The sequence below is a fragment of the Rhinopithecus roxellana genome, chromosome 12 (assembly GCF_007565055.1).
Source record: "Rhinopithecus roxellana isolate Shanxi Qingling chromosome 12, ASM756505v1, whole genome shotgun sequence".
In the NCBI taxonomy this organism is placed as follows: domain Eukaryota; kingdom Metazoa; phylum Chordata; class Mammalia; order Primates; family Cercopithecidae; genus Rhinopithecus; species Rhinopithecus roxellana.
In genome coordinates, this window is record NC_044560.1 from 4,393,828 (window position 1) to 4,416,062 (window position 22,235).

General features: G+C 45.1%; 1 protein-coding gene across 3 annotated transcripts in view; it reads right to left on the reverse strand.

Annotated features, from left to right (window-relative positions):
* PEX14 (peroxisomal biogenesis factor 14) overlaps window positions 1–22,235 on the reverse strand; it is a 160,939-nt gene that overhangs the window by 107,893 nt on the left and 30,811 nt on the right. Inside the window, exon 1 of one of the 3 annotated variants that reach the window (XM_030941702.1) lies at window positions 11,936–12,662. The exons of 1 other annotated variant lie outside the window; for it this stretch is intronic. Coding sequence is in view for 1 of the 2 variants with exons in the window: in XM_030941701.1 (XP_030797561.1) it covers window positions 11,423–11,428 (6 nt within the window). In the remaining variant the exon portion in view is untranslated. Of the gene's footprint in view, window positions 1–11,422; window positions 11,631–11,935; window positions 12,663–22,235 lie in introns of those variants that run through there. One more of the 3 variants, XM_030941701.1, reaches the window with a different exon arrangement.

Genomic DNA, 22,235 nt, shown 5'->3' on the forward strand with positions numbered 1-22,235 from the left:
ACCAAATAAAATAAAATAATGTTGAAGCAAAAACGCAGTGATGTCAGGCTACAGCTAGCACCATTTATCTGTGGGAATCTGATTAGCGCTCGAGTGGCAGAGCTACCTGGAAAAGTGCTCACAATCAAATAAAAAAATGATACCAAAACATTAACCTGATGGCTAAAAACTCTACATTTAAACAGTTAAAGTAATAAAGGAGCTTTTATTGAGTATTTTTTATATTTCATTATGCCCCAAATTGACGAGGACTCCCGGATACATTTTCTAGACTTTTGGTTCCTCAAATCAAATGCTCTCTTGGACTTTTTTTTTTTTTTAACTAAAAGGAAACAGCATTTCTTGTAAGTTTGAATGAAAGGATTAAAGCTTCTCCTAGAATATCGATAACAGTCTTGAGTGCAAACACAGCCAAATGCTGCCACAAACAGAAGCCTTTTTTGGTTTATGTACTTTAATTCTGAACTTGCTGATAAGCCAGCAGAGAATTTTCCTACAAGATTTTTTTTTTAACCTTACACAAATACTGTCATGAACCTGGCCTCTCATGTCCCCACTCAGTGCCTCAGATTCCTTCATTGCTATAAAATAAGGGGTTAAACAGATGACCTTCAGGACCCCCTAGCTGTGCCATTTCATAATTTCTAAGTTGATTCCATGAGGCAACCTGGGCCAGAGATACGGGCTTAGGTCAAGGACAAGACCCAGTCTTTCCAGATTTTATCTCTCCAAGCTCACACTCAATTCAAAAAAAGGAGAAGACCAACAGAGAAGGAGGAGACAGGGAATAGGAGAAGAAATCAGGGCAGCCAAAAAAGATATTACAAATTCTATATATTTTATATGTAGCGAAGCTTTCTTCACACTACCATTTATTTTATATACAAGCTTAGTTATCTGGTATCCAAATCATAGAAGATAAAAGCTGCAAATGAGAACGGAGGAAGGAGCCAGCTAGTACAGAGACACAGAACAAAGACGTGACGGCAAAAAAAGCCTAACAGCAAATGTCAAGAGAGAAACATCCATGAAAAGCAAACAAAAAAATTCAAAAAGCTTATTAGTTTGGGGTCATTTAGAATCGGTGGAGTCATTTCAAGCAGGGGCAAATACACAACATATCTATATTTCAACAGGTTTTGAAAACAGAGCTATGCTTATAACACCATATAAACATGTTTATCTAAAATGACAATACTGAGTCATCAGGATTAAATTATATTCCAGATATTCAGCTTAATAAAGCAAGAAAGTATGTAATCCATTTTACATAATTCCCAGCCAAAAGTTTTAAAGTGTTTTGTTTTGTTCTGCTTTCAAATGGCTCTTGATGACCATCCAGAAAACGTGGCTATCCAGAATGCCTCATTCTAGGTGCCAGAGATGGTGGTTTTCCTGAATTGAACAAGAACGGCTTTGATTCTTGTTAGATTAAGAAGCAGGAAGCCAGAGATTAAATAATGAATAGGGTACTGAGCATTCACAGGTCCTCACAGTACACCAGCCACTTGTAAAGTCAAAATAGAACCAGGAAAGATGCTGTTTTTGCTGTAGCAATCTAAGACAAGGAAAGAAGCCAAAAGAGATCTTGAGACATCTGGTCCCACCCATGGCCTAGGGACTCCCCTCTTCAACAACCCTGACAAATGATCAGGAAGCCTCCTCTTGAATGCTCATAATGACCAGCGAAACTACTCCCTTAAGAGACTGTCAGCTCATTTTCAGGAGTGCCTCTTTAAACTGAGTTGAAATCTACTTTCCTGAACCTTCTATCCATTGGTCCTCGTTCTCTGTCTGGGAACAATATTACCTGATTCACTTTTTGAGACAATGCTGGGTGAGGAATCAGGATAGACTGCTGTCGCCGGCTATCTTTTCTATAAAAGCATTTATTTCCCTTACTCTGCTTAGTAACTAAAGGTGAACACTGGCCTCACTGTGCAACAGTTTCATAAATTCTGCTCTTTCGTTTCGTAAAAGCAGCCTTGCCCTTTCTGGAAGAGCCGAGGCTGCACCTGTAGCGTCAGAATTGCATTAGCAATAATAAAGGCCACAGTAATGCAAGAGCCGACTTCATGAACACGCCATTCCAGAATGGCTAAATTCAATCAAATATGGCAGCGCTTCCTACAACGCTACGATCATTGGAGCCAGCACGTGTGACGTGGGCCCACTTACTGGAAGTGTTGGAAAGAGAAAGTGAGCATTCTGCTTTGAGACTGTAACAGACAGGGTTTTTACCAGCCCACAAGTGGTTCAGAATCCTTCTTTCCCAGGAATTACCTAGAAATTCATTTAACATCTAAAGACTACAAATGAAACTTCAGAAGGTTAAAAGTATATAATGAGAAGGGGCCAAGGGGATGGTATTCACTCAACCTCACCTTAAATATGTATGATTCTTAGGGGGAGAAAGTCAACACCCATAAGGTGGTAATCAAAAAGCAAAGCCAAAGATGAGCCAGGTTTAATTCTAACTCAGTCACCAACTTCTTCAGTAACTTTCAGAGCTACTTACCTTTCCTGTTTCTGCTTCCTCATCTGTAAAATGGAACTAATACTGCTTAGAGACTCACAAAGTGTTACAAGGAATAATTAGTTAGCATTTATATAACACTTTTCATCTTCAAAGTAGGATTATAGACTATAAAGCAGAGTAGATGTGGTTTGAAAAATCTTTTTAAAACCTAAAATAAAGCATGAAAGCAAATTCAGAGAAGTAAAATCGGCTGACATCATCTTAGAGCAGCCAGATAGCTCAGCCTCCACAGGCACCCCGTCTGCCCCAGTCAGTATCTGCGTGTGGAGACAAAGGTGTAAGAACATTTTATTAGGGAAAATGGGAGGAGACAGAAGAGAAAAAGGAGAAAGAGAAGATTAGAGAAAAGGAATGGGAGAAAGTATAAAAGGGAGAAAAGATAAGACAGAAAAAGAAAAGGAGAGAATAGAAAACAGCAAGAAATAAAGAGAGAAAAGACAAATCTTATCCACTAGGAGAAAAGCAAAAACAGGAAGAGAGGAAGAAAAAGAAAAAGAGGGATGGAAAAGAAAACTTCTTTAAGGGGATATTTTTCCTATTTCCAAATAAAAAAGAAGATTAAAAAGTAAAAGGAAAGTTTAAAATGTTAAAAAAAAAAAAAAAAAAAAAAAACAACAACAACAAAGAGCAGAGGAGAGAAAAAGAGAAGATAAAGCTTTCAAGGGTATGTCTGGAAACCAGAAAGCTGGAAGAGAAATCATTAGCAAGTCCATAGTGCGTCTACAGTGATACTGTGTGGATCAATTCATTTAACGCTGCCCTGTACATTTACAGAAAAGTACCTCTGATATAATAAAGGCTCATAAACACGCAGAAATTGGGTTAGACCCGTTTCGAATTCCTGCCAAACAATGGTTCAGAAAAATGAAGCTCTATTTTAATTAGCTGGATTCACGAGTGATTTGATAACAGCAGATGCTGTCTGGATGCTTTCAGCTTGATGGGCTCCACATACATGAACTTAAGAGTGGTTTTGATGCAATTAGGTGTTTCTTTCTGCTTTAACATGCCAGGCCCAAGGACCTGAGCCTATGTGTAGCCCCTACATGTTGCTATATTTATCTATATGTTAATATTTCAAATCATGAAGATGAGAAAGGTGGCCACCATAAGGGAAGCAGAAAAGTAGTTTTCAGGGCCGGCCATGGTGGCTCATGACTGTAATCCAGCACTCTGGGAGGCCAAGGTGGGAGGATCACTTGAGGCCAAGAGTTTGCAACCAGCCTAGACAACACAGTGAAATCCTGTCTCTTCAAAAAATTAAAAAATTAGCTGGGCAGGTTGGCATATGCCTGTGATTCTACCTACTTGGGAGGCTGGGGCAGGATGACTGGTTGAGCTCAGAAGGTTGAAGCTGCAGTAAGCTATGACCGCACCACTGCACCCCAGCCTGGGGTGACAGAGTGAGACCTTGTCTCTAGTTAAAAAATGAAAAAAAAAAAAAAAAAGAAGAAGAAGAAAAAGGCCAGACACAACAGCTCATGCCTGTAATCCCAGCACTGTGGGAGACTGAGGCAACAGGATCGCTTGAGCCCAGGAATTGGAGACCCAGGAAAGTGAGACCCCCCATCGCTACCAAAAAAATTATTTATTTAATTTATTTTTATTTTACTCTCACCAATTCTGCTCAACAACAACAAAAATTTCAAATAAGCTGGGTGTGGTGGCACACATCTATGGTCCCAACTATATGGAGGTCGAGGAGGGAGGATCACTTCAGCCCGAAGGTCAAGGCTGCAGTAAACTGTGTTTGCACACTGCACTCCAGCCCGAGCAGCACAGCAAGTCCCTGTCCCCCAAAACAAAGAAAAGTAGTTTATAAAACTCACTAGTAAGTAGAAATGAATTTTCTCACAATGAATTCTTCTTTCCACCGGGGAAAGAAAAGTTAGGTAGCCGAAAGAAAGCCACATAGGGCAGTGTCTGTGTAGAAATATTTAATGCCAAAGCTGAAACACAACAGGCTGCCCACTTCCAATTCTGCAAGTCCAGCACAGTGTTACAGCGAAGGATGAGTGCACCTAATGCACAGCCTGGCCTGGGAAGTGGCCTTCAAAATGTTCTTTGTAATCAGGCATCCTATTATAACCCAGCGCACATTCCCTGAGACGGGCGATGGTATTCCGGATCACAACCCTGAAAGTCCAAGTCTTTTCACCAGGTGCTTTCAAGCCAGGCACCTTACTGCCCCTTCTCTCCCTCTTAAGCACTCTCTCTTCCAAAGAGCATTCTGTTTGCTTTTCCCAAAGCACTCCCTGCCCTCTGCTATGGCCACTTAGTGCGGCACCACCCACACATACAGAGCTGCTAAAGGACTGCATAAAGCCAAGAGCAGCTTCCAGCATGGGGCACGTCTAATAGGAGGGCCTGATCTGTTAATTATCTGTCAGTTTGTCATGGCTGGGCTGAGGAGGGGAGAATGTGAAAAGGGGGGGAGGCTGTCTACTCGGTGGTATGCTACTCTTCCTGAAATTCTGAATTCCATTTTGGAAATCATTCCCCCCCTGTTGGACAATGTGTAGTACAGAGGATGAAGAAGAGAGGACGGGAGTTTGACTTGACTCCTTTTGACAGAACCGGGGGCCTCTCGAACTCCACCACTACCACGACAAGCACACGGCAAGAAACACACCCCCTCACTTTCTCTCCAAGAGGACAAAACGGACATAACGACCTTCACACCAACTCTCCCCTTCACCGGCGCTAACAAGCTGAGCGCTGTAAATCAAGGATGAAATCCCTGTGCCAGGAAGTGAAGGAGAAGCATCTCTTCCGTAAAGAGTCCAAAGATGCTTCAGAATCAGCATTTCGGGCAAGGGCTGGGAACGCAGGAAGCACTGTGCAGCCAACTGAAGGAAAATATATATATTTATTTTATATAGTAGTCCTCCTTCTTCAAAAGTTATTTATTTCACAGAACCACTCTGCTAAATAGAGGTTGCAATCTAATTGGAATTGGAATTTGCATACTGTAAATGCACCAAGGGAGAGTCTTGGACACTTGTGTTCTATTCTACAGTGTACGGGTTCACCCGTGGATTTCCCAATATATACACTACAAGAATGTAAGAAAAGAGCACAGAGAACTGGCCTTTATATTTTATTTTTTCAGCCCTTCACAGAGGGTCCAGTCTGTGAAACGGGATGATGCTATCAATATCCCCAAGGAGACAAAACCAGTGAGGCAGAGAGGAGGTTCCCCCGGCATCGGGTTTGCCGTCAGCCGTGTGCAGCTGTTCAGTCTTGCAGGTCTGTGGCGCACCCCTGCCCACCACCCGGGGGAGGCAGGGAGTAAACCTCTATTCATCTAACCCTTAACCCTCCCCATCCCATCTACATATCAAATTAGCCATGCTTAATTAACAGAGATGCAAATAGTCAGGGACTGAAATAAAGATTTTTTGACAAGAAGCAAAAAGGGATAATTTTTTTTAAGGAGAGGAGAGAGAAAAAGCACCCAAAACAAAAGGTCAACCTACAAATAACTGAGGAAATGAGAAAGAAAAGGTACAGGTCAGGACTTCCCATAAAGGTCTGAAATTTTCTGTTTGTAACTCAGGGTTCACATGGAAAAGTGACGCATGACAGAAGAACAGACACTGTTCTGGGGAAGTCAAGTTGGGACAAAGGTTCTAGAGTCCACCATTTGCCCCGGACTTACCTCCCTAGACTACATTCAAATTGGGTTTCTGCTCCCTGCTCCCCTCACTCATTTCAAGAAAGAAATACATTTTTTTCAAATACTGAATCCCTAAGGCCCAAAGATGTCCCCTGTTTCCTCAAAAACTAAGCATCTTCTAGTTTACAGCAACTCCTTTCTGCCCCCCATATACTCTGACAATGCTAGCCTCTCGGTCACAGGGTGGAACCTTCATCCAAAAAAAAAAAAAAAAAAAAAAAAATCACAGGTTCTGCTTCCCATTTAGAAAAAAAAAAAAAAGAAGAACAAAATGGAAAGAAAGAATAAATATGAATTTAAAGGGGAAGCCTGCCAAAACCTGAACCTCCAAAATCTGGTTCAGCCACATTCTTGCCCACAACCACTACTTCTCGGTGCCTCCCTACATTTTTCAAAATGCAGCTGCACAGACCTCTTAAAATTCAGATTTCTAGCACCTATAATTACAGGCCTCTCAAGCCAGGCTCCTTTAATTAATGAACCTGACTCCTCTCTCTTCAAAGGAAATCTGCATACAGGCTATATCAGAGGGTGAACCGACCCGATCAGTGCCTACCTGATCACTGCCTGATGCAGCCAGCACTCTGCCCCCAATAGGAGAGGGAGTTGCCCCTCACCCCCGCCTCCACTGCCCAGTTCAACACATCTCAATCTGGCACAAGTCAATTGTGCAGTTAAAGCCATCAAACAGTTCTTGGAACTTAAGGGAAGAGAAAGCAGCTTTTCTGGGTGTGACCAGCAAAATCCAAAGAGAATTCGATTCTCCCTGGTTCACGCGCTCCCCTGACCTCAGTTCTTCCTACTGCTGGGATGCAATGCAGAGTGCAGGCTGAAGACAGCCACTGGTCAAGGCTGGACAAGCAACAGAGGGGGCAGGCTTGGGCTCTGAAAACTGGAAAAGAACAGAACAGAACAAACCGAGGTCTGACTGTCATCCCAAGGCTGAACTAAAACTGCGAAGAAAGGCTCTGCCACCTTAAAACAAAACAGGTGGAGAAGGGCTTGTGAGGAACGGCTGTTGCTCTCCAGGTCTACAGAATATGAGCGCATCCCAAGGACAGCCCACTGACCTCGGGATCACTCACCAGGCTGTCCTCACCCATTCTCCAAACCACTTTCTTTCTAAACCAATACCTGACTACCAGTTTTTAAAGTACTGGTTTTCCTTCTGGCTGTTCTGGGACAGCTCCGCCTAATGTGTTTGTATCTGCTTCAGATGCCAAGTCAACCCATAGCTATTCTCCTGAAAGTAGCTAGAAGCTGTTTTGTACCCATGTTAGCTGGGAGACCAGACTGTCCTCGGCCACAACAAAGACTAGAAAGGGTTGCAAACAAAGTCACAGATGCCAGCACAGCTGAGGATTGGGTCAAATCAAGACAATCCCAGGTAAAGTTTCAGGCAGGAGATTTGAGATCCTGTAAGACTCCCACGGACCTGGCAATAATTAAAACAGGTTTGGTTCAGTCACTACCATCTGATAACCGTTCCTCAAGGTCCCACGGCAAAGCCAGTGGGTCCCACGGCAAACCCAGTGGAACATTTGCATTACTGACCAAACAGACACACTCTTCTACAAAGAGAGAAAAAGTTCTCAGAATATGTACTCAGTAACACACTTTCTACAGTTCTAGTTTCTCATCTGTGATCTGGACTATAAAATAGGTCTGGGGAACAACCAGAGAACAGCATTAGCATTAATAAATGAAAACTCAAGATACGTAGGCCTGGCTTCTTAGTTCTGCCCAGGGTATTTCATAGTGCAGACGTCAAAAATTGAATTAGATCATTCGGTATTCTGCCAGAAAAGGGGTTTCCAGTGACTTTGTGCTGTTGCAAATACAATTTTGGAAGAAAGGGGAAAAAAAGGTAACATCAGTCTCTCCAATGGTTAAACCCTCAAATCAAAGCAAGGTATGATCACAGACCACTGAGTCTAACTCCATGGCACCTGTCTTGTTTCCTGGCATGGCTACCTGCCATCGTTATGCCCAACACACAGAGGCTAATATAGGATATGATATCGTTTGTGCTCTCCCATTAGATCCAGTCTTCAAATCTGTCAGCATGTCACAACCTGGATCCCCTGACCACAGCACACAGTGGAGTTCCAGGCTGAGACAGGACAGGCTGATTACAAGGAGCAACCACTTCCTTTTTCCCAAATCACAAGCAGAGAAGCAGCCAGAGCTGCTTGGTTTGGTTTTTCAACCAAGACATTCTCAAAGTTCATTGTTCTTTGAAGTGGAAACATTTAGTTTTCTAACAAACAATTAGAAGCACAGGAGTAGAGAACACGAAACTGAGAAGGAAGCTCAGGATATGCAAAAATAAGAGGCTGGGAGGCAGCTGAGATCAGGAATGTCCAGGGATTCTTGGCTACATAGGCCGGCCAGGCACTCTCTTTCCAGGGTATCTCAAGGGGAAACCACCCATCGATCCTGGGACACACGAGTTCTAGGACCAATCCCTTACCTCAGAACAGCCTCGGCCTCAAATTCCTGCTTGCGCTTTAATGTTTAAATTATTAAATGCATTAATGTATTTACATTATTCAAGTCTTATGTGCATTTTTCTAAGATAATTTATGTATAAGAGTTTGAATGTCCATGACTGTTAATGTCTACAACCCTTCCTGTTCATTATTGATTCTGGAAGAAAAAAAAAAGTCAGAGTTTTAATGCCTTATTTTTAATGTATTAAGAGTCTGAATAAGTGCATTCTCTTTTTTCTTTTGTAATTTCATAATTTAAGTAGTGCATTTATTAAACTGACACAGTATGAATTGTGGTGAAGCCTGGCACAGATCCATGCTGCTGGAGAGCCCGCTGGAGGACGGAGCCCACTCTTCTGTGACCAGGCCTGGCTCTCTCTCCACACTCTCTTCCCACCTACAAAGGGGCAGGCGGCAGGGGAGTGGCAAGCATTTGCCCAAGGAGATTTTCTCCCTCCTTTTTCAAGTTCTTGCCCAAATCAGCTCTCCTTGTCACCCAGGCTTTTAACAGGGACAGTTTTCTGCACACAGAAGTTCTCATCTAGATGCACTGCAGGTTATTGCCAGATCGCAATCGGCACACAATTTTCAAGAACAATAAAAATGCTAGAAGCTTGGTGTAGCAAAAACAAGCAAACTACTTTTTTAAAGGAACCTCAAAATGAGAGACAAACATCTCAAATAGACAACACCTCCAACTCAAGCAGAAAAACTTCTTTCTTTTGAAATTGTTTCCCCATCAGATAACCCCTCCTTCTACTATAGCCAGTAGAACGACAGTGACACCCAATGGCCTATTAGTTCAATCCCAACTGAGCTTTCCCCAGTGGCTTTCCCTAGAGTTGCGTCTTAGGCCCAAGGTTCCTGTGTTAATGTGGAACCTTGAACGAAATAAGGTATTAGCTACTCACCAAGAAGATGAATCGCTAGTAGACCAATTTCCTGCCAGGAAACATTGTCTATTGTTACACATGTGCACAAACGAGACAGTATAGCACACGTCAATATGGCATGTTTCTGGCGAGTGACGACCACGTGCGTACACAGGCGCACGCACATACGCACATACAGATGCACATACACACATACAGATGCGCGCACACACACAGATGCACACACACACGTACAGATGCACAATACGTGGGCTGAGCAGCACTGTACAAATCAACCTGAACTGGGAGAAAGGATGACAGAAGTTTCTCACTGCTGTTTTAGAATGTGACTCTGCTGTTTCTAACACCATACACACACGCGCGCGCGCGCGCGCACGCATATATTATTTTATTTTTTTCCTTTTTTTTCTATTTCCTTCTTTTCTTTCTTCTTCTTTTTTTTTTTTTTTTTGGCTACTCATTACCATTCTTTAACTGTTACAATTTATATCAGCATATAATGTTAAATAATTACAGGGAGCGGAGCTCACTCTAGTGAGGATATAAACGCGCTGTGGGAATCTACAGATTTAAACAAATAACACTCACAGCAGGGGGTGAGCGGATGAATTAGCATTAATATCCTGCCTGGGAGATCCCAGTGCACTGGTACTGCTTAAATACAGATCTTTTCTGTAACAGTCAATATGACAGCTCCCGGCAATACGGCCCCTTTCCCTTTCCCAGTCAATATAGCAGCCAGTGAAAATAGAAACGTCCCTATAGCCATCAATATAGCAGCCAGCTAAAATAAACCCTTCCCTTTTAAGGGCTATATAATAGTCAGCTAAATGGAAGAATTGGCACCCCTGCTGGATAGCTCAGCAGAGAAGCCAAGGAATGAGCAGCCCATGAGCACTAAAAGATCCTCCTGCTCCTCAAAGAGGCCCTGCCCAGGGAAGGGGAAGATATCCTTAGGTAGAGAACCAAGAGGGAGCCTGCGAGGGACACTTGGCTCCCAGGCCCTAGGAGTAATCACCCATGTCCTAAGCAGGCTATAGGACCACCCCTCACTGCGGTTCAATTAAAACGAACAGAAACTTTAGAATTCTTGTTCAGGCTGTCAGCTGGAACAGGGGAACACACTGGTCTTTGGTGGGAACTGAGAGCATGTTGATTCAAACCCCGCCACCAGCCTGTTCCTACCTTAGCCCCAGAAGGGTAGAGTATTACGTGAACAGCCCGTGGTTTTCTGATTTCTAGCATCAGGGATAGCAGCTATGTTAGAATCAGACAACCAGGCAGGTGGGTGAAAAACAGCATTCTATGTGCAATCCTACCCCAGTGTATATACAGAACTCACTTTCAAAACTCACAGCCATCAATTTGTTAACTACTGTGAAAACCTCATCTCTACCAAAAATACAAAAAATTAGCTGGGCGTGGTGGCACGTTCCTGTAGTCCCAGCTACTCAGGAGGCTGAAGCAGAAGAATTGCTTGAACCCAGGAGGCGGAGCTTGCAGTGAGCCGAGATCACGCCACTGCACTCCAGACTGGCGACAAAGCAAGACTCCACTATAAAAAATAAAAAAAATTTTAAAAAAAAGGAAGGAAAAGAACAGGGAGCATTTCATTTAAAAATGATCCTATGCATCTGAATATATTGTTCTTTTTCATTATAACTAGCTACTTCTAAAATTAGTTCAGTTGGATTTAAGGATTTGACAAATGTGGAATATAACCACTGACACCAGTGCAGGTTTCCAACCGACACCCCTGAAGTTAATGCTGGGATGCTGCTATGCTTCAAAGCAGGTGAACATCAGGGATCCACCCCACCTTCATTAAAATTCCACAATCTGTCTGCCATCCTCTGGGTGAATCCACAGAAGTCCCTGTTTCCCTGGCCAGGTGTTTCAACACCCAGTGATGCTCATGTCATCAATCAGGTGACTTAGTCAAGTACCACAGTGTCGGGTATCAGAAAAAAAGATCCAGAAAGTCCTGGTCTGACAGCTCTAGTCCTTAAATATTTAGACTCAGGCCAGGCGCGGTGGCTCACACCTGTAATCCCAGCACTTTGGGAGGCCGAGGCGGGTGGTTACGAGGTCAGGAGATTGAGACCATCCTGGCTAACACGGTGAAATCCTGTCTCTACTAAGAATACAAAAAATTAGCCAGGCGTGGTGGCAGGCGCCTATAGTCCCAGCTACTCGGGAGGCTGAGGCAGGAGATGGCGTGAACCCGGGAGGCAGAGCTTGCAGTGAGCCGAGATCATGCCACTGCACTCCAGCCTGGGCAACAGAGCGAGACTCCGTCTCAAAAAAAAAAAATTTAGACTCAACACCCCACCTAAGCCATGAGACTGAGCAGAAATTCTAGTATGTAACACCTCAGGAGAGAAACAGGTTAACATGGTCAAGCCTCTCTTCTGGCAATACACATGTTGATGAGGTCCTGCAGTCCACAGAAGACTTGGAAGTCAAAGAGGTCACAGGGCCCAGAGACCACAGTCAGAGGTCCCATGTGCCACAGAGGTGAGAGATCTCACAGGCCACAGAAGTCAGAGATCCCACAGGCCAAAGAAGTCAGAGGTCTCACAGTTCACAGAATTCAGAGGTCGGGGTTCCACAGAAGTCACAGCCCCACAGTCCATGGAAAGCAGAGGCCCCACAATCCACAGAAGTCATAAATTCTACAGTCCACAGAAGTCAGGGTCCAGAGCCCACAGAAGTCAGGGTCCAGAGCCCACAGATGTCAGGGTCCAGAGCCCACAGATGTCAGGGTCCAGAGCCCACGGAAGTCAGGGTCCAGAGCCCACGGAAGTCAGGGTCCAGAATCCACGGAAGTCAGGGTCCAGAGTCCACGGAAGTCAGGGTCCAGAGTACACAGATGTCAGGGTCCAGAGTCCACAGATGTCAGGGTCCAGAGCCCACAGATGTCAGGGTCCCTCAGTCTCTAGAAGTTATAGGTCCTACAGTTCATGGCAGACTTTCCTAGGAAAATGTAAACTCTGATGTGCATGGCCATTTCCATTTCTAAACAATACACAAAAATCTGAGGGGAGACACTCTCAATCAGATAGCATTAAAGCTGGAAAGAACGCATCATGATGTTAGCAAAAACCACTTCAACTACTCATGCCATCACAGTCATCAAAGTGGGGAGGCAGGAAGGAAGGGAGGGACAGACGAAGAGAGAGTAATGAAAGAGAAAATAACTCTGAAAAGAAAGGGGAAAATAGAAATATAAAAGATTAGAGAAAACAGAGGAGATAACAAAATGAAAAAGACAAAAACCTCACTTTGGCATTTCTAGTTTAAAGCTTTCAGGGCATTTTATGAAATGACAGTTGCAATAAAACAAATAGAATGGTGAGTCATCTGGGTTCCAACTTCTGAGTCAAAAGGGCTGTTTCTCGACAAAGCAGGGCCCCGCTGCCTGCACATTTAACGATGCCTATCGGCACACACAGCTACAGAACAGGATGTGGGGAGAACGAGGAGGTGGGAGTGAGCACTGTCTCTACTGGTCCCAGTGTCATTGCAAATAAAGACTGTCAAGATTTAAACCATAATAATGGAAAGGCTATAAAGGTCTCAGTTATAATGTTTCCTCTGATGTTCCCTTTCATAAAATGCCCTCTTTATGTTGCCTACGTAGCAGTCATCCACCGAACGTCGGCATATGTGTGCCCCAGTGGGAATGTTGCACCCTAAGTTCCTAGCAGGACGCCAGGCAGCAACTGTGCAATCCAACTCCTTGGCTCATCATCTCCATTGCACATAACTGAGCACACACACTCACTCATTCCACAAATATGTATGAGTGCCTATTTTCTGCCGGGAGCTGAGCAATACAGTATATGCCCATCCCATACAGGGCTTAGCAAAGTGCCTAGGTGCCAAACACGCAGGAAACACATGCAAAATGTATACGGCCATACAACACAGGGACTCCTTTCCTACTCTGGCACCTAAAAGTCTTACATAAGTGCCTGGCAGCCTAGCAGGAAATGGGACTTTTCCTCCTCCATGCCAGAGCAAAGTACATAAGCTGGAACACGAATCAGATAAATGCTCAAAAAGGGGGCTTAATAGGGTGCCCACAAAGACTTGCTTTTACTTGGACACAGCAGACAAAAATGTACAGAAACCTGATGATTCAACAGAATTATTTATCTGCAGCCTGCCATCTAACCATTCTAGGCACCAGGGAACCTCAAAGGAAAATAGAAACAAAACCTCTGCAAATTAATACTTTGTAGACATGCCAAGGAGGCATGAACTAAAGACAGACACCAGCAGCACGTGGAGGGATGAAATGAGGCTGAAACCTGTAAACCAGGGAGCCGTGTGATGCAATTAGAGAAGCCAAAGTCCAAAATTAGGAAAGGACTGATCTAGTCAAGCCCAACTTGGTGGCAGGTAGAGAATGATAACTCACATTTCTAGGTGCGCAGCCTGTGCCAACCACAAACCATCCCTGGGCTGCCTTCCCTGCTGATCTGTAATTGGTGGGTCAGTGATGGAGCTACCAATTATCTTGAGGCCCCCTGTATTTAGTTCACAGACAAAGGGAAGCGGGAGAGACCAGTTAGTAATGAGTAAGTAATGGCCACGAAAACACATTGTATTATACAGAGCTGCTTCAGCAGGAAAAGCCATTTGGAAAATAAACCGTAAAAGAATAAAATAAGCTGGAGAAACTCAATTTTCTCCTCCCTTCCTCCCAAAGCCACACTTAGGATAAAATGAGGTTTGTGCAGGTTAATCCTTAAGAGGTAAGAAAAAAATGATTAAATACATTAAAAAAATCAATTGTACATTAAACCAAATCCAGGAACTGCAAAAACAAACACTGCAGCGTTGCTCCAGCCGGTATTAGCTCTGCCAGTCTGGTCGGTAGGGGATACCCCCACCTGAGGGAGCCCGCTGAGGTCACAGAAGACAAGTAGAGAGGAAGGGGAGAGAACCAGAGCTGGGAAGCGGGGTGGGACCATAGATCTGGGTTTCTCTGGAACTAAAGTTATTTCTAGATATTATAAAGGAAGAAATAAAACGCCTTATAAATGGGGCTCTGGGGACCGGGCTGAATTCTTCAAAAATCCAATAGAAATAATAATAATGAGAATCATTGGATAAACAGAAATTACAAAACACCTTACTGTCAAATGATGTGCCACTATTTCTCGTTATTTCTTCTGTTTATTAACAAATTCTATTAACTGCCATTTTTCAGACAAGAGAGAGAGCTGGAGAGGTGAGGTGAAGAGGCATGCCTTTGCCGGGCGAGGTGGCTCACGCCTGTAATCCCAGCACTTTAGGAGGCTGAGGCAGGCGGATCACGAGGTCAGGAGATTGAGACCATCCTGGCTGACATGGTGAAACCCCATCTCTACTAACAACAACAACAAAAAAATACAAAAAAATTAGCCGGGCGTGGTGGCGGGCGCCTGTAGTCTCAGTTACTCGGGAGGCTGAGGCAGGAGAATGATGTAAATCCAGGAGACGGAGCTTGCAGTGAGCCAAGATCGCGCCACTGCACTCCAGGCTGGACGACAGAGTGAGACTCCGTCTCAAAAAAAAAACAAAAAAGAAACAAGGCATAAAGAGACATGCCTTTGTCTTTCAGGAATGCCACTCTCTGCAATGGAGCTGGATGGAAACTCCTACCCTCCCCCAGTGCCCTGGGATCTTCAGATGAAAGCCTGAAGGAATGCAAAGCCACAGGAAAGTGGCCCTAGGTCACCCGCTCCTCCCTCAGTGGAGTCAAGGCTGAGAATTCTTAGTTAATCCTAAATAAACCTCACATGGCTGAAATGCCGCGGCCAATTTGCTTCCCTACGTGGACTGCAACCATCTGGTTCTGCCTGCAACCAGCCTTTCTCCTCCTGGGCACCTGCCTCAGCCACACATCTGGAAGATCTGGCAGGCAGGAGCATTCAGGGCACAGTAGGAGGTGCACTTCTGGGAGGGGAGGGAGCTGGGACTCACTCTGACAAGGCACAAGTTGCCCATATGTCAGTCTTGGGCCCCCAAGTCTAAAAAACTGGCACACCCAAGGCCGGGCACGGCGGCTCACACCTGTAACCCCAGCACTTTGGGAGGCCGAGGCGGGCGGATCACGAGGTCAGGAGATCGAGACCATCCTGGCTAACATGGTGAAATCCTGGTCTCTACTAAAAATACAAAAAAAAAATTAACTGGGCGTGGTGGCAGGCGCCTGTAGTCCCAGCTACTCAGGAGGCTGAGGCAGGAGAATGGCATGAGTCGGGGAGGCGGAGCTTGCTGCACTCTAGCCTGGGTGACAGAGCAAGACTCCGTCTCAAAAACAAAACAAAACAAAAACTGGCACATCTGAAATGTTCCCCTTTATGTGTTTCTGAAATAAGTCATCTAGAATTGAAGAGAAACCTCTGTAAGACTGGTTTGGATAGAGGGGAGGGAGTGGGGTTGGGGGGAAGTGCTGACAGGAAGAACAGGTAATCAACCACATGACACTGGTATTCCCAACAGAATTAAAGACACGTGCCCATGGGGGAGAGTTTCAAAATCTCTAAACATATTTGAGTGGGTTATCAATGTCTAGCTCTTGACAACAAGTAAGATCTGACAGAAAGATTTTACTCTCTTAAAGACATTTCTATTCTCTTATCTTCAAAGCAGGTGAACTTTGCTGCCTTAACTCCGACAATGAGGGATTTGTGGATGTTGATAGAAACACAGATAAAGGATTTACCTGAGGGGGCAGAGAAAGTAGAAATAAAAGATCCTGGATATTGTATTTTCTTTACTTATGTGGATTCCAGTGACTCCTTGGAGACCTGTAGGCACCACTTCAAGAGCTGGAGTCCAGAGCAAATTGCTCAATTGTCCAACCTTCTCTCTGCCAGCAGGAGACAAAACAACAAGCGGCTGCTGCCCCCTAGAAGCTACCAGGGACATGGCATCTTGCTATACAGACATCAGATGAAAAGATCCTATTATCTCCTCTCCATTCCATAACCTGTCATTAGTGAGGTACATGGGTGCAGACGCCTCCTCTGAGCACAAGGAGGCACACATCACCTGTGATAAATTAATAGGCGCCTTTTCAACAGCCAAGATGCACACAAAAGACTCCAACCACGGAGAGCACACTAAGGCAGCAGCCTCAGAAAGGAGGTACAGAATCACCAGGCAGCACTGAGCATCGGCTGCAGCTGCGTCTGTGCAGCGGGAGCCCCACACACATGCTAGTGTGCCTGACAGCGCGGTCCACACCGCACCCATACCTGCTCTCCTCGTCTGCACAGGTTCAGCAGCATGGACACTGGCTTTGAATCCCAGTCCTGCCACTTCTTAGCTGTAGGAACCTGAATGTTCTGGACTCAGTTTCCTCACTGCAAAATGAGTAATTCTCACAAATTTGTTGGAATCAAACAAAGTAACCAAAATAAAGACACCAACAGCGAGGCCAGAATATCACAGAGTAGAAGCCCTCCTGGCCTATGTGATCGGAGACAGTAATTGTTCAGTTAATCAAAAAATCAGTTGGCCGGGTGCGGTGGCTCAAGCCTGTAATCCCAGCACTTTGGGAGGCCGAGATGGGCGGATCACGAGGTCAGGAGATCGAGACCATCCTGGCTAACACGGTGAAACCCCGTCTCTACTAAAAATACAAAAACTAGCCGGGCGAGGTGGCGGGCGCCTGTAGTCCCAGCTATTCGGGAGGCTGAGGCAGGAGAATGGCGTAAACCCGGGAGGCGGAGCTTGCAGTGAGCTGAGATCTGGCCACTGCACTCCAGTCCGGGCGATAGAGCGAGACTCCGCCTCAAAAAAAAAAAAAAAAAAAAAAAAAAACAGTTAAAGCAGGGAATCATTAAAAATGGAACCTGTTCCACATACCTAAAACATTTCCTATTAACTGAAAACCTATAAACATTCAGTTATGGCTGATCTTTTGATGTAACGCCAAGCCCTTTGCTTTGAGTGTGGGCTCGCAGACTGAAGTTCCCAGATGTCTTTCTTGCATAAACCATACCCATAACACAGCCTCCACAATTTCTAAAGCAAAGTGAGAACTTCAAGACATCAGTAAAGCAATCAAAGTACAGAATCTTCTAGATGTTTATGGTCGTCCGCTAATGTTTAACTGTCATCTCGCTCAACCTAATTTGACAGCAGTGTTTTTAGCAATTCACATTTAGCAAAGCATTTAACTTAGTTTTCATAAAACCCTCTTTTCACATTTCTCTTTATAGAACACATTATAGCCGGGCATGGTGGCTCACACCTGTAATCTCAACACTTTGGAAGGCCGAGGTGGGCGGATCACCTGAGGTCGTGAGTTCGAGACCAGCCTGACCAACATGGAGAAACCCCGTCTCTACTAAAAATACAAAAAATTAGCCGGGCATGGTGGCGCATGCCTGTAATCCCAGCTACTCAGGAGGCTGAGACAGGAGAATCATTTGAACCTGGGAGGCAAAGGTTGCGGTAAGTGAGATCATACCACTGCACTCTAGCCTGGGCAGCAACAAGAGCGAAACTCCATCTCAAAAACAAAAAAAGAGAACACATTATATTTGCAGAACCCTCTCCACACTCTTAGTTCACCCGTTTACATCATATTTAATACAGGTACACAGGTGTAGGGACAAACTAGCTCTCGGGGTACAGACGAGCGTGGGAAAGACTGGCTGAGGAGCTGCCTCGTTCAGAGCACCAAGAGCCTGGTGAGTATGTTCCATGGGGCCCAAACAGCAAGCTGGTCAGACAGGGATGCCAAATGCAAGCTCCTGACACATTTTTAAAAATATGTTCTTATTGATACCCCTGCTTCATTTCACAAAAGATTCGAAATGACTCGCAAAGTACACATAAGCCTGTAATCCCAGCACTTTGGGAGGCTGAGGTGGGCAGATCCCTTGAGGCCAGGAGTTCAAGACCAGCCTGGCCAACATGGCAAAACCCTGTCTTTACTAAAAATATAAAAATTAGCTGGGCATGGTGGCACACACCTGTGATCCCAGCTACTCAGGAGGCTGAGGCACAAGAATCACTCGAACCCGGGAGGCAGAGGTTGTAGTGAACCATGATCGTGACATTGCACTCCAGCCTGGGCAACAGAGTGAGACTCTGTCTCAAAAAAAAAAAAAAATACACACAGGCTGGGCCCGGTGGCTCACACCTGTAATCTTAGCACTTTGGGAGGCTAAAGAGAAGGTTCACTTGAGCCTAGGAGTTTGAGACCAGCCTGGCCAACACAGTGGGACCTTGTCTCTATAAAAAAATTAAATAAAAATTTAAGGCCGGGCACGGTGGCTCAAGCCTGTAATCCCAGCACTTTGGGAGGCTGAGACGGGCAGATCACGAGGTCAGGAGATCGAGACCATCCTGGCTAACCCGGTGAAACCCCGTCTCTACTAAAAAATACAAAAAACGAGCCGGGCAAGGTGGCGGGCGCCTGTAGTCCCAGCTACTCGGGAGGCTGAGGCAGGAGAATGGCATGAACCCAGGAGGCGGAGCTTGCAGTGAGCCAAGATCCGGCCATTGCACTCCAGCCTGGGCGACAGAGCGAGACTCCGTCTCAAAAAAAAAATTTTTTAATAAAACTTAAAATAAAAGTAAACATTTCAAAGTACACACAAGACGACGAGACACAACAAAGGAAAAGAATAGTAAAGGGGGGAAAAAAGACTTTGTTTTGTTTTTGAGACAGGTCTCGCTCTGTCACCCAGACTCACCGTAATCATGATCTCCTGGGTTGACACAATCCTCCTGCCTCAGCCTCCAGAGTAGCTGGGACTACAGACTGTAGCCACCATGCCCCACTAATTTTTGTATTTTTTAAAGAGATGGCACCTTGTCACATTGCCCAGGCTGACCTCAAAACTCCTGGGCTCAAGCAATCCTCCTGCCTCAGCCTCCCAAGATGCTGGGACTACAGGTGTGAGTCACCATACCTAGCCTAAAAGATGTTTAATACCTGTTCTTTACTCTCCTTCTCCATCAAAATCCACTATCGGTAAATGCTAGTTAAATGAAACCATTTATAGAAATAATCAGGCCAGGTGTGGTGGCTCACACCTGTAATTCCAACACTTTGGGAGGGAGGCCAAGGTGGACAAATCACTTGAGGTCAGGAGTTTTGAGACCAGCCTGGCCAACATGGTAAAACCGTGTCTCTACTAAAAATACAAAAACTTAGCTGGGTGTGGTAGCGCACACCTGTAATCTCAGCTACTAAGGCTGAGGCAGGAGAAGAGCTTGACCCTGGGAGGCAGAGGTTGCAGTGGACCAAGATGGCGCCACTGCACTCCAGCCTGGCTGACGGAGTGAAACAAGAAGAGGGGAGTGGAGGGGAGGAGAGGAGAGGAAAAGGCAAGAAAGAAAACAAAGAAGGAAAGGAAAGGAGAGGAGAGGAGAGGAGAGGAATCGATCAACTTGTATGCTTGATTGCCAGCAACTCCTTGCTACCATAAGGCTGGAAAAAGTGGCCCTGGTCCTAAAGACCCACTTGCCATGGGGCTGGCTGGGTCAACACAGAGAGAAAGGCCTCTTGGCAGACACAGCTGGGTAAAGGGAATGATCACTGACCCAGAGCACCGCCCCACACACTCTACACACAAACAGGAGAGCTGTGCCCCCAGGGTCACTGTGAAGGCAAGAGGTCACAAAAGTGGCAGCATGTCTTCTTCTTGACAGGGGTAATTTATCCAGACTCCTGCTCCACTGGGTGCTATGAGTTAGTTCCTCTCTGCCTCTGACTGTCAAGGAGTGCCCCTGGATAGATTTACTTCAAGAATCACTCAGTGTCGGCCCCATCTCTAGACTGTTCAGACAAACTCATAATGGCAGAGAGAAGATTTGTGGAGCAACAAGCATAAATCTCAGTTATAACTACAAACCATAAAAGAAAGGAGAGCTGGGAGGGAAGAAGGAAGGGCGGTGAATACGTCCTTCTCCAAAGCACCACTTTATCTTCCTGCGGTTTCTCACAGCGCAGAAGTGGGACTAACTACAAGATCATGTTTTTCAAGCCAAAAATCAGTCTGCACGGTTTGATAATGAGCTAAAACATTTTAAATTATAATTATCCTGGAAAATGGGCCGAGCACAGTGGCTCACACCTGTAATCCCAGCACCTTGGGAGGCCAAGGCGGGTGGATCACTTGAGGCCAAGAGTTCGAGACCAGCCGGGCCAACGTGGCAAAACCCCATCCCTACTAAAAATAAAAAAATTAGCTGGGCATGGTGGTGGGCACCTGTAGTCCCAGCTACTCAAGAGGCTTAGGCAGGAGAATCGCTTGAACTCCGGAGGCAGAGGTTGCAGTGAGCTGAGATAGTGCCACTGCACTCCAGCCTGGGTGACAGAACAAGACTCTGTCTCAAAAAAGAAAAGAGAAGAAAAAAGAGAAAAGATTCTCCTGGAACACGCAGGGTACTTGGTTATCTTAACCAGCACAACAGTCAATGGTTTTCAAACTGGGGGCTTTTAGATTTATCCTGAGCCTGCCCCCATGGAACACCTATGCTTTAGATCACACTTAAAAAAACACTTTTACATGAAAATTCTTTGAAACTGATGACTGACCTTAATCAAAAGAAAAATATTTTAACAGCATTCCCCTGCCCAAATAAAAGTTTTGCAGATCACATCTTCAGCAACGGTAGGGCATATAAAGGAGCACTAAGATGATACCTCTAGGAGAAAAGGGAGGAAACGGAACTTTTTATTTTGAAAGAATGATGCTAGGGATAAGATCAAAGACTGAATTCCAAGCCGGGTGTGGTGGCTCACACCTGTGATCCCAGCACTTTGGGAGACTGAGGCGGGGGGATCACTCAAGCCCAGGAGTTCGAGACCAGCCTGGGCAACATAGTGAAATCTCGTCTCTACACAATTTTTTTAATTAAAAAATTAGCTGGGCATGGTGGCATGCACTGGTAGTCCCAGCTACTTGGGAGGCTGAGGTGGGAGGATCACCTGAGCCCAAGAGGTGGGGGGCTGCAGTGAGCAATGATTGTGCCACTGTACTCCAGCCTGAGTGACAGAGCAAGACCCTATCATAAGCAAGACCCTGTCATAAAAGAAAGGAAAGGGAAGGGGAGGGGAGGGGAGGGGAGGGGAGGGGAGGGGAGGGGAGGGGAGGGGAGGGGAGGGAAAATTGAATTTCCCCAATCACTGAGTAGCTCTGATAAAAGGCACCTGAGTGCTCAGTTCCTCAGTTCCCACATCCTCAAAATAAGGACACTGCCCACTTATCCAAGAGTCGGGGCCCCTGATTACAGGAACAGCAGCAAATATCAAGCATTACTATAAAAGCCAGGAACCTAAAGTATAAACAAAGCTGAATAACTTCTTCAAATTCCATTTATTTAATTATTACTCCTAAGAGTTTCGATTCATCTAATAATTATTTGTAAAAGGGCACCTTAAAACTGGAAAGCAACCTCTTCATTTACCTGAAAGAGGAAACAATTTAAAGGGCACCGCCTAGTCTAGGCAAGAAACCTGCTGTCTGTGATAGGAAGGACAGAGGAAAAAGAGGCAGTCATTTCAAAATCAGTTAGTGGTCTAGAGATCATAACCACCCAGAAACGGAATGAGGCTGTGCTCAAGTTCATCCCTTTCAGCATCCAGGTCTTACCAGCTTTCTTCGGCA